Genomic DNA, 13,680 nt, shown 5'->3' with positions numbered 1-13,680 from the left:
GTTTATGAAAGAAGATAAGTCGTTCCTTCTCATAGGCTCCGGTCAGTCTCAACAGTACTGATGTAAGTAGCGCAGCAATATTTCCATCGTGAAGCGCGGACCCAGGACTCAATCACGAGTTCTGGCTTTCGCAACGCTATTGCATCGTAAACAACAGCAGTACTTCTACATGCATGCATGTACCTAGGGCTAAGTCAATTATTTTGCCAGCCTGGCTCGGTTACTAATACTAATCTGATTACCCCGCATACTAGTGCTTGAACTTCTGAGTCTCGTGCCAGGGTCTGGATCCCATGTCAGTAACCTGGCTGGTGCTGTGACTTTACTCTTTCGGTCGCCGATCTTCTGTTACGTCGGCTTGCTATGGGTGGTGGTTGCAAGAAAATCGCTGGGAAAGCCTGAAGATTATTATGACCGCTGCAGTGCTGACTGTTGAACAGGGACTTTAACGACGGTTGCAATGTCCCTTCGCTGCTCTCCTCCTTGCCTTTGGAGTCGCATTTATTAGACTCCGCAAATGCTCAAGGTCATAATACTGAAATCGAACTCTGGACCCTATCCCAATTTGAGGGTAACAGCTGCGTATGTGTTTTCTGTGGTCGTCTGCTGCTGCATATCTGGCGCGTGCTTCCTTCATCCCGGACCGAGTACGAGTAACTCAGTGCTTATTGCACCCAAGACGTCACATGTACATTCCAACAATGGAACGACTGGGCTGTCTAGGAGAAACTAATTTTAACCGTAGTCGACGTATGAAGCACGTTTGACGTCATTCTGTTATTCTGCCTGCACATGGCGACAATGATTCTGCTTTTGGATTAGAGTTATTGTCGATGGCACAGTACGTGGGTTGTTGCTAGTATCCGTGAACCGTTTGGTGCTTTTGGAGGCTGAACAAAGTTCATTACATAAATCTATAACCGTCACAAAATCAAAAATGACATGTACATGGAGCCGAAGATACGTGCATTAACCGGAACCAGGTCCATGACCAATCGGTTAACATACTTAAATGCTTAAGCGCTTATTAATATATTGATGACCGCAGATACTGAATGATTCTATAATAACTAGACAGACGTCAAACTATTCTAGATCCGTCAGTGTCTACGCAGATATTGGATAATTCTATAATTAATAACTAGACAGACGTCAAACTGAACAACCAATTAAATAATGGTTTGAATTACTGATAGTTAAGTTGAACGCGTGAGTTCTCTCGAGACACCAAAGGCACTAATTTATCGGTGCGCAGGATTCCAAAGCGATGAAAAATACTAATCCCGCGGAGTTACGAGTAGCACTACGACCTTGGCTATATTATTATAGTCCGTGGAAGGATTCATGCTCACCATCGTTCATTTTCTTCTGGCCGGAAACTAAATATAATTCCGAATAACTGACTAAGACCTAACATGTCGACCGGATGAATATTACTCCTAGGACTCTGCCGGGAGCGCAATTTTACGGCACGGGAGGCCGATCTTCATGGTAAGTAAGACTTTCTTGTTACCAATGTTCTTTGACGATGTACACGAGTCAGCCAAATTTATCGTTTTGCTCAGTAATACAGGCACCTCGGCACAACTTTCGAGCACTCTACCCTTAAGTATTATACCAGCTAGTCATGAACCTACTTTCCTTTTGCCCCTTCTCTGTTGACGCTGTCAGTCCGTTCTTGAAATCCACTCGTGGTGCCCTCGAGTGACGAGACTCTCAAAAAATGACAACGATGGCCGAGCCGTCATCTCCAGTCAAAGAGGCCAAACAAAGCCCAGGCGCATCATGGAAAAAGGATGAGGAGCATATCGTCCCAAAAAATCGCTTGGGAATTGTGTTCTTCGGTTTGATGTGCAGTACTTTCTTGGCAGCTTTAGATCAAGTATGCAAATTCTTATGTTGTTCGTCAAAATCTCACTCACATTTCACGAGACTATTGTAGCCACCGCCTTGCCCACAATCGTAGCGGACCTTGGAGGGGGGCAGAACTACAGTTGGGTAGGAAGGTTCGTCTATGCAAATTAAGGTTGGTGCTATCACACCAACATCTTTTCGTACAGTGCGTACATGTTGGCATCCGCTTCTTTGGGCCCGCTATACGGCAAACTATCCAATATTCTAGGCCAGTGCTATTTCAGTGCTATATCGTCGCTCGGAAATTAACGATTGGCATCTGCAGGCCGCAAACCCGTACTATATGGGTCCATCGTCATATTTTTAGTATGTCCCCACCACGTGCATCCCATTTGACTTTGACATTATAGATCAGATTGGTTCAGCGTTATGCGGCGCAGCCCAGACTATGACATGGTTGATTGTCTGTCGTGCTGTACAAGGAATTGGCGGCGGCGGCATCATGCAACTAGTACAGATCACTATATCTGACATTGTGTCATTGCAAGAGTGAGTATCTGTTACTAACCCTGGTTTGTTTTTCATCTTGTTTATTTTTCAGCCGAGGCAAGTATGGTGGTTTCATCGGTGCCACCTGGGGCATAGCAAGGTAAGACTGACTAGTCAAGTCCTCAAAGGCTCAAACCTTATACATTTTCTCAGCGTTATTGGACCATTAATCGGCGGTGTAAGGTCTCTGCATCTTCTGAAGCGATCTGAAAATTGATCATTTTTCTGTACTCTAGGTTTTTACCGATCATGTAAGTTGGAGGTGGTGAGTAATCGAATTCTGTTTTTGATCCAAATCTCAATCGATGCGTACCAGGTGCTTCTGGATCAATTTGTGCGTTCGATATGTATCTCCAATGTTTGTGCTCAGATCGGAAGCTCATTATCGAGACAGACCGACTGGCGGCTTATCTGGCATACTTTTATTCTTCTTCTTAAATTTAAACCCCCATCAAAGAAGACCATTCCGTGACCATCTCCGAGAATTCGATTTCATTGGGCTTTTCGTGATTGTTATAGGTGTCATTTGCCTGCTTATAGGTTTCAACTCAAGCGAAACGACATGTAACGCTATGTTTTCTGTTCTAAAGAACCAAATCTTACCGGTCTTTAGGGCAAAGCGGCGAAACCATTGCTCTCCTTGCTGTGGGAGGCACGTTGATAATCCTTGGTGGCGTTAATGAGATATACACGAAGCGATCCCCCATCATCCCACCTCGTCTTTTTAAAGTGAGTTGTCAAGAAAGCCATTCATCTTGTCTCTCATGGTTTTCCAGACACGCACAACTGGCTTGATATTAGTTTCTGTAGTCTTGCATGCTGTAGTATTCTTCACAGGTATGTGCGTATACCTGTCTTGGGTCTTAGTAATCATGCATACCGTTATTCCAGGTTCATAGTGAGTATTTTGTAGACAGAGTTTATATCTGACATTCTCATGCGGGCTTCTAGCTACCTTCCAATGTACTACCAAGGTAGATCCGTCTTACAGCCTTCGAGTATGCATTCTGCTGAGTTCAACACCAGTTCTTGGCGCATCGGCAACGAACTCTGGCATTAAGTGAGCGTTGAATATGTGTCGTTGTTCCCAGGTTACTGATATACGTAGAATGCTACCTTATTCATTAACCACTGCGCTCATGTCAGCGGTTTCCGGAATAGTTGTAACCAAAACGGGATCCTACCGTCCTGCCATCTGGTTCGGATGGAGTGTCATGACGCTTGGTTGGGGTCTCATGATCATGTTGGACAATACGAGCACTATGTATGTTTATAGTCACTGTCGAAGTCAGGTGATCACTATAGCTCTTTTAAACAGCGCAGAGCAGGAAATCTACCCCTTGATTGCAGCGCTTGGTATTGGTTGCTTGTTCCAGGTGAGTTCACAACATCATCATAACGACCCGTGCTCAGTGTCGCTTCTGTGATAGACCCCGCTTGTTGCTGTACAAGCAGCAATGCCTATCAAAGATATGGCCACCAGCACAGGTGCTTTTATGTTCCTCCGGTGAGTGTTACTTTACGATGTGCATTTCACTGGTACTTATTGGTTTTCAGAACTCTTGGGGGTACAATCGGTATTACGATCGGAGAAACTATTCTTTCCAGTGTCCTTCAGCAGAAACTGCGGGGCATCCAAGGCCTTACCATGGACACTTCTGCAGCGGCTTTGAATGATAGTGTCAGGCAGATCTCTTCCATTTCTGTCAGAAACAATTTCATGATTTTTGTTCCGGCTTACTTACCGATCTTACCAGAATCCCGCAGTGCGTAATGAGGTTATGCATGCTTACTCGCGGTCTATCAGTACTATTTGGTTGGTCAACACGCCAGTATCTGTATTCGGTCTCTTTCTGGTTCTCTTTATTCGTGGCTATACGCTAGAGCGCACAATCATCCGTGGCGGCGAGAAGAAGTCAGGAGACGTCGAGAAGGGTGCTGCTCAAGTGACGATAGAAGAAAACTCACCAGTCACAGAGTCAGGATATCTTGAGAAGGAAAAGAGACAAGGCTCCAGTGACGACATCACTGAATTCGCACGAACGGACACGGAAGATGACACTATTGGTGCCAAGTAGAAGACGGAAGCATAGAGTGAGGGACGTCTGATACCCCTGTCTTAGACCTGAAAGTGGAGTACCTGATTATACCTTATCGATGGTGGTCTCTTGCGGTGCATGAAGCTTAATGGCTTGCATAGCGATTATTTGCAACTAAAATGTATGACTTGTAAACGGAATAGAGCTTTGTATGTATTTCTCTCACTTGCAGATTAATGTCAATCATCCAATATACTCATGTGTGGAGCATTAGTATGTTGGCTTGCTAGAGTTCTCATAATCAACACGGATACTGTCTGAAATACTGAAATGCAAGCTTTTAGTATCACCACGACTGCCTTGTCTTGACTCAGTTGCATCACGACGTTTTTCCTTCGCCGCTTCGCGTGCATTGGCAAGACGATAATCTGGATCATACACTGAATATGATGAAAAGTTTGATAAACCGGAACCTGGATGAAAACCACCATGACGGAGCAAAGGCAACGCGACAGCACTAGAATATTAGCGGGCTGACTGCAGTACCTATCAATGCTAATCGATCATGGACGTTTATGCATATGTTTAGCCACGAAAGCAAAAAATACTTCTACTTAGCAGGTCACGTGAGATGATTTTTCGAAGTAGTAACTTCATTTTTACGATCCTTCACTGGCACTAGTCACTCTCGTCGGTCTTTTGTCCATCTACTGCTAGTCTAGCGCAGGCGATCAGTGTGCCCATGGCTGCTCGGAATGACGAAGATGCGGAGATGATAGAAGCTCGCCCTCGTAAAAGGATTCGCAGCAGCACAAAACGCAAACGTGCAACAAGTCCCACTCACCTGCCCAGAGTGCCTATATTATTTGCACCATTCCGCGCTCTGGGTCTAATCACAAACCATATACCATTCTATATACAAACCCGTTCTTACAAGGATGCAACTGAGGGGCCCCGGATACACATTTTGACCTGTCTCGGCAGATCATGGGCGTTATGGGAGGGGGGTAAGATGGGCCTGTTATTTGTGGGTAAGTTATTGGTATGTCTCAAGTCAGAAGGCATGCTTGATTTTACTGTGTAATGGTGCACAGGTCCGGAAGTTCAAGACCCTATTTCGTGCCTAGTTATGGATGGAGATGCTGTTTGGGCAGCGTCTGGCGTACATGTAATCAAATATCTCCGGGGAAAAGAGGTGGGAGCTTTCAGATTCTCCACGTACTTTTTTTGACTTAGTTACAGGTTTCACGCGTGTCGAATCCGCTCCAGACCCCCTTAGCATTCGTCATTCTGTTTGGTACTCAGTTGCTTGCATTGACGGAAGATGGTGCGCGGATGCTAATATGGGAGGTATCGACCAATGGTGCGCTTTCTACTTGATCACCTCGAGTATTTGTTTCATGATTACTCCAGAACAAGCCTTATCTACAACTATTCAGTTTGATATTGGGTTTACTGCTACATCAATTCTCCATCCTGCTACATATCTGAACAAAGTTTTGGTTGCCAGCAAGGAGGGCGATATGCAACTTTGGAACATCCGTACACAGTGAGTTGAATATCTGCAATCTATTACTTGGATTCAATGGCTACTACAGGACTTGTATACACAAATTTTCTAATTCTCTATTGCGCACATTACCATCTCAGCAGCATATGAACTCATTGTCGAGTCCCATCACAGCGTTAACGCAGTCCCCTGCTATCGATGTAGTTGGTGTTGGTTTTATGTCAGGAGAAATATCTGTGTACGACGTTCGTGCTGATGAGCGGCTGATGAGAATGTACATGGATGATGGTGGAATCAAAGCTTTATCTTTCCGGAGTGGTACGTTACCATAAGCATGAGCAAATTCAATTCTGATCTCGCTGCATACTAGATGGTCACCCGATTCTGGCGTCTGCCTCGTCATCTGGACACATAGCTCTCTGGGATCTAGATTCTGGAGGTCGGCTTCTGCACCTCATCCGGGGTGCACATGATGGTGCTGTTAGTGCACTTGAGTGGGTCCCTGGACAGCCTGTCCTCATCAGCTCAGGTGAGGATAACAGCGTCAAGGTAGTTATAAGAACAAGCAAGTCTATTCATCACTGATGATCGTCAAATAGCAATGGTTGTACGAATCCCCTACCGCTGTTCCTCGACTCCTGAAATTCAGATCTGGTCATCATGCACCCCCACATCTCATTCGGTTTTATGGCGAAGATGGTAAACAATTGTTATCTGCATCAGCAGACCGTACCCTACGGTATATCTCTGTTGTTCGAGATTCGAGGTCATACGAAATGTCGCAAGGTGGGTTCTGAGTGCAGAATGGTGTTATTAATGGCTAACCTCAATTTGCTCAGGATCTCTCGCACGGAAAGCTACGACTCTATCAAAACCTCTTACTTCGTTGAAATTCCCTCCTATCACCTCCATTTCTTGTTCCTCGACACGATCCAAGGACTGGGATGACGTCCTGACCGCACATGCTGATGAGATGTGTGTACGGTCTTGGACAGTACTCAACAAGCGCGTTGGAAAGCACACGTTCAACTCCGCTGAGAGTTCCAAAAGGAAGTCTCCCTCAGGTGTTGTAAAGGTACGTCGTCTTTCTTGCTTCATTCGGTATCCTCATCCTGTAATTTAGTGTGTTTGTGTTACTGCTTGTGGAAATTTCGGTCTTGCGGGATCTTCAACTGGAGAGATACACATGTGGAACATGCAGTCTGGGTTGAAGCGAAAGTCGTTCAAGGTTGGACCTTGCCCTCAAGCCCTGATCGATCGTCTTGAGCTTTCGTCCATGACAAGATCAAAAGCCAGCGAGCGTAGTATTACTGGCCTGGCATCAGATGCTCTGAACCGCGCAGTCATTGCCACTACTTCAGATGGCACTGTGAATGTGAGAATTCCTAGTCCTTTCACCGCTTCCGACTCATAATGACTGATGGTTATAGTTCTTTGACTTCCATACCTGTACTCTGGACCAAGTGATGGTTTTACCAACTTCAGCTAGTTCGATGATGTTACAACGAGACTCTGGATTACTTGCAGTCGTCTGCGATGATATGGTCGTTCGAATCATTGACATCGAGACTCGTAGAGTCGTCAGAGAACTAGCGTGTGGCGTCCATGGTCGAATACTTGACATTGTGGGTTGCGGACATTACGTTGAATTACAGAACTTTGCTGAAGCAGTAACAGGCATTTTCGTCAGATTCTCGCTGGATAGTGGTCACATCGTTGGACTCTGTGATACGGACATTCGATATACCTACTGGTCAGCTAATAAATGCGTTCCGCACACCTAGTGTTGCCACGAGCATTGCGTTCTCGCCGACAAATGACTTTTTGGCCACTACACATGTTGACAGCGTTGGCATTTTCCTTTGGTGAGATGCTACGTACCAACTTCTTATCTCGGTTGATAACTCTGAATAGGGCAAATCGGTCTCAATACTCTGAGGTTGCATTCCGTGCAATTTCAGAAGAGGATATTGCGGAAGTTGCGCTTCCTTCGATGCAAGGGTCTGAAGAAGATGAAAGTGAATTATTCGTTCATTCAATTTTATGCATGATCACTGATTTATATCCAGCATTAGAAGCTTTGGAAAAACTGGGGGTGGAAGATAAGCCCACAGACGTCTTCTCGACGCCATCTCAATTAGATGGAGATCTTGTGACATTAACGTTACTCCCTCGTGCACGTTGGCAGACACTGCTGAATTTGGAGGTTATACAGGTTTGCACTCGTCTGTTTGTTGTTTTACGCTATAATTAATTATTTTGTAGCAACGGAATAAACCAAAAGAGCCACCGAAGAAACCCGAACATGCACCGTTCTTCTTACCTACGTTACCGGGCGTCGAGCATCGCTTTGCGATCGAGGAGAAGAAGCAAGAGACGCAGGACAAACACACCCGCAGACTTGACAAAATCGTTGCGAACTCGCAAAGCACGTTACAAAAGTTGCTGGTCGAGTCAGATAAAAATAGCAGCTGTATGATTCTTTCCGTTCGCAAGTCGTTCATGTTGATTACTCAGACTTCTTCCAGCGAACGACGCATTGTTCGACTACATCAAGAGCCTCTCGCCGGCGGCAATTGATTTGGAGTTGCGCTTGTTAGCGTTCAACAGCCTCAAACAATTTCTTCGCGCCATCAAGCGACGCCTGCAGTCGCACCTCGACTTTGAAGCTGTGCAGGCACTACAAAATGTCGTCCTGCGAATCCATGCAGACGTGATTATCGAAAATGAGGATTTGCGGACTGAGTTAGAGGAACTCCTGAAAGTGCAGAAGAAAGAGAGTGGGCGAGTGTTGGATTTACTGGCTTCGTCCCTCGGCACACTTGGTTTTGTTCGGGATATACAATAGACGGTGTACTCTAACTACAAGCACACAAAATAAACAAGAGGCAGCGAATTGTACCACTTTGCTTCAAATTTTAAAGTTGACAATGTTGATCCACAAGTCCAAATGTGGACTTGCACGTGCCTGTGTCGCGAACGCGTCTACATTTTGTTGATGATCATCAGATGCCACGTTTGGTCGATGTACCATCACTAACAGCTCCATTTTGTCTATATGCCCGGCTTCAAGCCAACTAACACATCCTCGCCCGCGAAGCCTCTCGTTGCAGCTCAACGCTCGTTAGTCTCTCTCCAGGCAACAACATCCGATGTCTCCCGCGGGTCGGCGGCCTCAAAATCTGAACTACACAACCTGACGTCTGCAGAAGTCGAGTTTTTTGATGCAGTTGTCAAGAGAATACCCCCAAATGCTACCTCATTTCTCTCTGGACTAAAGGCGTACAACGATGAACTGCACGATCGGGGCTGGGATAGCCAGACGGAGACGGTGCATTACGGGAGGCTGCTGGAACTCTGCAAACTCCGAGGATCAAGCTGGAATCACAAATGGGAGGGGGTGAAACAACAGTATGGGTATAGCGGTCCCTCGAGAGTTCCAATCCCTACGATGTCTGTCAAAGTGCCCATTCCGACTTCGAAGCCTGCGAGATTGACTGCCCGCCTCGCAACACCTGTCCGCGACGAGGATGACGATGTGTTTACCCTCCACTCTCACCAAGACCAGGAACAGGATGGATCTGCAACAGAAACAGAAACCCCTCTTTCTGATGCCGAATCCGAACAGCCCCCTCCTCGCCCCCTCACGCGCCTGAGCCAGGCTACACGTCCCAACGCATCAGTGCAATTGACACGGGTCACAAGGGCGCATGCAAGCCGCCCTTCGAACAGTATCCTTCCACCTGCTCTTACGCGTGTATCTACGCCCCGTCCTCAAGCAGCTGCTGGTCATCATCAGCCAGCTATGTGGGAAGGAATGTCAGACACCACTGATGGTGGTGATGTACCAGGCTCTTTATCAACTACTCCGCCATCTTATCGCGCTGCTGTTGCAACGCCTGTCCCTCAAAAAGCACGGGGTCAGCCCATACCTCCTGCATCGTCACCGATTCAAAACTCTGTAGCAGTCAATGCGATTGAATTTACAAAGGGTCGCACGCGCAAGGGCAGCGTGATAAATGAAGATGAAGCATGGCAGAAAATTAAGGTGTCACGAGACGAAGAAGACGCTGATAAGTTCCGTGAAGACAAACTCCTCGAACACTGTTGGGAGATTTGGGTTCTCGGTTACCAGTGGCTAGTGGTAGGTATTTTTTGATTGTGATTTAATCAGATGGTAATACTTCAATCTAGACAACGAACGAACAAGTTGCTCAGGCTCGAGATAATGTAATCCTAGGTTCTTCATTACGCTCCTGGCGGAATGCTACTGCCACGCGCCTTGAAATGCACGCTCGCGCTGTCTCCATTGCCGATGCGCGCTGCCTTCGTTTCGCCCTTGGTATTTGGGGTGCGAAACATAAGCAGAAAAAGCAGTTACAGTGGCGTCATGACATGCGCGCCAAGATGAAGACGGTTCGCGAAAGGCATGAAATTAAACTTGTCAAATATGCATGGGTCAAATGGCAACAGTCCCACCGCTCTATTCTAAACGAATTGCAGTACAATGAACGTATAGTTGCACGGTTCTTCCTGCGATGGAGAAACTCTTTGTTGAAGCTAGATCGCATGGATTCCGCTGCAGACGAGTTTTCTCACAGGATCAAGGGGAGCGCTGCTCACAGAGTGTGGAAGCACTGGAAAAAAATCATGGCTGCCAGAGATGCTGAAAAAACCGTTGCACACAAAACGGCACTCAGAATCAAAGGAATCATGATGGACTTGTGGAAGAAGCAGACGTAAGTTGATACGGTTTTCTTCACATTCAGACAGCCAACACCTCTTGTAGCCGTGAGCGCCAGACAGCGGGTGCCTATCGCGATGTTGCTATCTTAAAACGAGCAATAAGCAGATGGAAAACTACCAGACATCGAATGCGTGTACGTTCCCTCACAATAATTTCGAACAATACTTATTTTAGTAGGTCGCGGAAAAGCGTGCCGACAAATATCTCGCTCGTCAAGATGTTTTTTTGCTCCGAGCCGTCACCAGGGTCTGGAAGGCTCGCGAACGCGGGAAACTGCTTGAAAGGGTGAGAGACATGCGTCTAGTGAAAAATTCAATGGCTGTTTGGAAAGATCGCATGAGAGAACGCAAGCATCTTGAAGGTGAGTGTAATTTAGCAATCGGGTTATCCCAAGGATCTTTAACGCCGAGATAGATTATGCTCTTGCATTCTCCATGCGCTCCGATTCATATACTGTCTCTTCAGCTCTGCGAACTTGGCATCAGGTCTATACAATCTACCAAAACCGCCGTGCCTTTGCTGTTCAACGCAACCTTGCTCGTGTGCAGTATGATGCGCTACTCAAGTGGCGCATCCAGCTGAGGGAAAAGATGAAGCTGTTGAAACAAGCTCGATTCGTGGAGAACTTCATTCTTCAGCGAAGGATTTTGAAAGCCTGGAAGGTCAAATTTGAAGAACGCCAAAGGCAGAAGAAACTCGAACACCTCGAGATTCGTCGACTTCGCACTTTCATGACAGGTAATGTTGACGCATCTATGGTCTAATTTAGTTGGTTTCTAATAGTTTCATTTCACCTAAAGCATGGCACCAGAAATATCAAAGAATGCGATTCCGCCGGCTGGCAGCGCAGCAAATAGATGACCTCGTATCTCTGGCAAGTCGGACGATTTTTTTCAAGCTTTGAAATTCAGTCTAATTGCATTATAGCGAATAAAACGGGATGCTTTAAGACTCTGGACCAATCGTGTCATTGAAATCAAGTTGCGGGAACTGGAAGTCAGCCAGAAGAGCGCCCACGCACTAACAGTGTACGCGGCCTTCTGCATCTCTATAAAAACGCATCTGACCTTTTCCTCAGCTTCGCCTTCAAGAAGTGGAAGAACATATGTTTGCGCCACGTTGAAGACCTGAGCCTCATGGAGAGTCATCTTGATATCAAACGGGCTGGTCAGTACTTAGTTCGAGGTCATCTAGCTGGTCGTTTAACTCTTGCACTGTAGAGAGCGTTCGCCGGATGTTCCATCGCTGGCTGATGGCGGCCCGTGCTCGACGTCACAAACGCGTTACTTTGCGCGAAAAGGAACTCGAATTTGACCGGGCAAATGTGCAGGTTGCTTGGAACAGATGGAGAGAACGGTACATGGATGAAAAACTTCGACCCCTTGTGAGTTCTGTGGCATCCTCAACAAAGCATACCTTTGTAACTCCGAAAACAATAGCTACGCCAGATAGCCATTCAGAATCAAAAGAATCTTATCTTCCGTACGTTTGGTATTTGGCATTCGAAGACTCGGGTATGTTTTCTTTCTTTCTGACAATAGCACATATGTTAACACCCGTTCAGTCTCTCCCAGCCATCCGCTTCCAAGCCTCACGAACCAAGATGAGGTATTGGGCTATCTGGAGAGCTGCTATGCCTCAGGCACTTCTGGCTAAAAGAGCGCGAGAGACTCATAACGATGCCGTCCTGAGTGAGATTTTATTTATGTGACGATCATATCCAGTGAATGACCTTCGTAATCCAGATCGAGTATTCGAAAAGTGGCACCAAGCCTACAAAACGAAAACTCACTTGAAGGAAATAGCGTGAGTTCTTTCCTCCACATGACTGCGCAGTTTTGTTCAATGCCTTCAAATAGCCGTGCTCGCTATCTTCGTTTGCCGTCCGTTAGTCCCGGGCGAGCCAACCCGACGCCCAAGCCCCCGGCACGCACGAGTCGCAGCCCATTTCCTCGTCAAAATACCCGCGTAGAGAGCGAAACAGAAGGCTCGGAAGTGGGTCCAAGCCGCCCTGCCGCTACTCGGTCTTCTGTTTTGGTTAGCAGACCTAGCATTGCACGTCTTCTTACAAACCAAACTCGTCCCGAACCTATTGGCCGCCAGAGTGCCAAGCCCTCAAGTCGGGGACTCCGTGATCCCAGTCCAACGAGATCGAACAAAACTTCCATACCACCATCCCAGGCACCGTCCTCACCTGTACGACCCAGGTTCACAGTGAGACGGGCCATCAGCCCTGCAATGTCCAGAAGTTCTCGTGTTAGGGAAGTTAGTCCCACTAGGTCAAATTACACCTCCACACCTAGGGAAGAGCCCGAGCGCAGTCGACTCTGGCAAGAGCTGAGACAAGTGCAGAAGAGGCCAAGACCCCCAACGGAAAAGTCACGAACACCTGAACCTCCATGATGATGGCATACCGATGTTGTCCTTTTACTTATAACTTATTCAATTTCATGCAATTTCCTCGATATGCACCACGTTTGGATACCCATTTATGCACATGTAGTACGCCATCGCAGGCTAGACTTGGCAATACTTGTATCAAAAGTTTATGCTCGAATATCTGGTGCCGTGCGTTGTGTGTGCTGGAATTCTGCCTTATCCCTGGATATGCTGGCGGTCACATTGAGGGAAGGTGGAGGCAAACAGCAGCACTCACAATCAAGAATTCTGGTAGTACTGCCAGCCTACCCAGTTTGCAATCACAAAGTATGCGCCCATGGGAATGATGAATAGGGTAAAGTACTTGTAATGGGTGTCTTGTGCGAGGACGTCAAGGGCCTAACAGGTCAGTAATTCGTATGTGCCACGATGGCATCTTTTCTGGAATAACCAAGAACGTACATGAATACCAGAGAGCGGTAGAAACGTGTTGAATAAGATCACATAGCTTGCAACGACAAAGAATGCGGCCGTCAAAGTCGTTATGATATGGCCGATGTTCAACATCACACGGTAGACATGGTCACGGTAATCGGTGAACA

The 13,680-nt window shown here is 46.7% G+C and overlaps 4 protein-coding genes across 4 annotated transcripts; 3 read left to right on the top strand and 1 right to left on the bottom strand.

Moving 5' to 3' along the window:
- Positions 1-1,529: 1,529 nt before the first annotated feature.
- Positions 1,530-4,715, top strand: F5147DRAFT_607004 (major facilitator superfamily domain-containing protein). Its single transcript, XM_041432350.1, has 18 exons — positions 1,530-1,882; positions 1,933-2,006; positions 2,061-2,137; positions 2,180-2,220; positions 2,270-2,403; positions 2,456-2,503; positions 2,557-2,581; positions 2,640-2,668; positions 2,720-2,967; positions 3,017-3,132; positions 3,180-3,240; positions 3,295-3,301; positions 3,355-3,377; positions 3,430-3,463; positions 3,512-3,779; positions 3,834-3,910; positions 3,961-4,108; positions 4,161-4,715. The coding sequence occupies exons 1-18, from the start codon at positions 1,724-1,726 to the stop codon at positions 4,479-4,481; spliced, it is 1,890 nt and encodes a 629-aa protein (XP_041296529.1). The 5' UTR covers positions 1,530-1,723; the 3' UTR covers positions 4,482-4,715.
- A 407-nt stretch (positions 4,716-5,122) lies between these two features.
- Positions 5,123-8,860, top strand: F5147DRAFT_677269 (Utp21 specific WD40 associated putative domain-containing protein). Its single transcript, XM_041436112.1, has 15 exons — positions 5,123-5,473; positions 5,537-5,637; positions 5,685-5,805; positions 5,856-5,991; positions 6,041-6,270; positions 6,323-6,501; positions 6,552-6,738; positions 6,792-7,027; positions 7,076-7,327; positions 7,383-7,577; positions 7,630-7,817; positions 7,867-7,970; positions 8,022-8,167; positions 8,218-8,425; positions 8,481-8,860. The coding sequence occupies exons 1-15, from the start codon at positions 5,185-5,187 to the stop codon at positions 8,798-8,800; spliced, it is 2,892 nt and encodes a 963-aa protein (XP_041296528.1). The 5' UTR covers positions 5,123-5,184; the 3' UTR covers positions 8,801-8,860.
- A 118-nt stretch (positions 8,861-8,978) lies between these two features.
- On the top strand, positions 8,979-13,332 carry F5147DRAFT_428710 (uncharacterized protein). Its single transcript, XM_041429793.1, has 13 exons — positions 8,979-10,096; positions 10,147-10,691; positions 10,742-10,832; positions 10,877-11,060; positions 11,114-11,437; positions 11,500-11,573; positions 11,627-11,727; positions 11,778-11,866; positions 11,920-12,083; positions 12,139-12,213; positions 12,264-12,390; positions 12,445-12,505; positions 12,559-13,332. The coding sequence occupies exons 1-13, from the start codon at positions 9,011-9,013 to the stop codon at positions 13,100-13,102; spliced, it is 3,465 nt and encodes a 1,154-aa protein (XP_041296527.1). The 5' UTR covers positions 8,979-9,010; the 3' UTR covers positions 13,103-13,332.
- Positions 13,207-13,680, bottom strand: F5147DRAFT_428702 (uncharacterized protein). Its single transcript, XM_041429792.1, has 3 exons — positions 13,541-13,680; positions 13,356-13,477; positions 13,207-13,309 (listed from the first exon to the last, which is right to left on the bottom strand). Exons 1-2 carry the CDS (start codon positions 13,643-13,645, stop codon positions 13,358-13,360), a joined length of 225 nt encoding a protein of 74 aa, XP_041296526.1. The 5' UTR covers positions 13,646-13,680; the 3' UTR covers positions 13,207-13,309; positions 13,356-13,357.

The sequence above is a fragment of the Suillus discolor genome (genome assembly GCF_016758755.1).
Source record: "Suillus discolor strain FC423 chromosome Unknown F5147scaffold_9, whole genome shotgun sequence".
NCBI lineage: Eukaryota > Fungi > Basidiomycota > Agaricomycetes > Boletales > Suillaceae > Suillus > Suillus discolor.
The sequence above is the reverse complement of the archived record's forward strand: the minus strand, read 5'-3'. Positions and strand labels throughout refer to the sequence as shown.

Excerpts from the sequence above, each read along its gene's own strand:
- F5147DRAFT_677269 (XM_041436112.1), top strand. The coding sequence starts at position 5,185 with ATGGCTGCTCGGAATGACGAAGATGCGGAGATGATAGAAGCTCGCCCT. Across the intron at positions 7,028-7,075 it reads CTCCCTCAGGTGTTGTAAAG|TGTGTTTGTGTTACTGCTTG; the intron begins GTACGTCGTCTT and ends CCTGTAATTTAG. Across the intron at positions 7,328-7,382 it reads CTTCAGATGGCACTGTGAAT|TTCTTTGACTTCCATACCTG; the intron begins GTGAGAATTCCT and ends TGATGGTTATAG.
- F5147DRAFT_428702 (XM_041429792.1), bottom strand. The coding sequence starts at position 13,645 with ATGTTGAACATCGGCCATATCATAACGACTTTGACGGCCGCATTCTTT. Across the intron at positions 13,478-13,540 it reads TACCGCTCTCTGGTATTCAT|GCCCTTGACGTCCTCGCACA; the intron begins GTACGTTCTTGG and ends CTGACCTGTTAG.
- F5147DRAFT_607004 (XM_041432350.1), top strand. The coding sequence starts at position 1,724 with ATGACAACGATGGCCGAGCCGTCATCTCCAGTCAAAGAGGCCAAACAA. Across the intron at positions 3,464-3,511 it reads GCAACGAACTCTGGCATTAA|AATGCTACCTTATTCATTAA; the intron begins GTGAGCGTTGAA and ends TGATATACGTAG. Across the intron at positions 3,780-3,833 it reads GTATTGGTTGCTTGTTCCAG|ACCCCGCTTGTTGCTGTACA; the intron begins GTGAGTTCACAA and ends CTTCTGTGATAG.
- F5147DRAFT_428710 (XM_041429793.1), top strand. The coding sequence starts at position 9,011 with ATGCCCGGCTTCAAGCCAACTAACACATCCTCGCCCGCGAAGCCTCTC. Across the intron at positions 10,692-10,741 it reads GACTTGTGGAAGAAGCAGAC|CCGTGAGCGCCAGACAGCGG; the intron begins GTAAGTTGATAC and ends CACCTCTTGTAG. Across the intron at positions 10,833-10,876 it reads CTACCAGACATCGAATGCGT|GTCGCGGAAAAGCGTGCCGA; the intron begins GTACGTTCCCTC and ends TTATTTTAGTAG.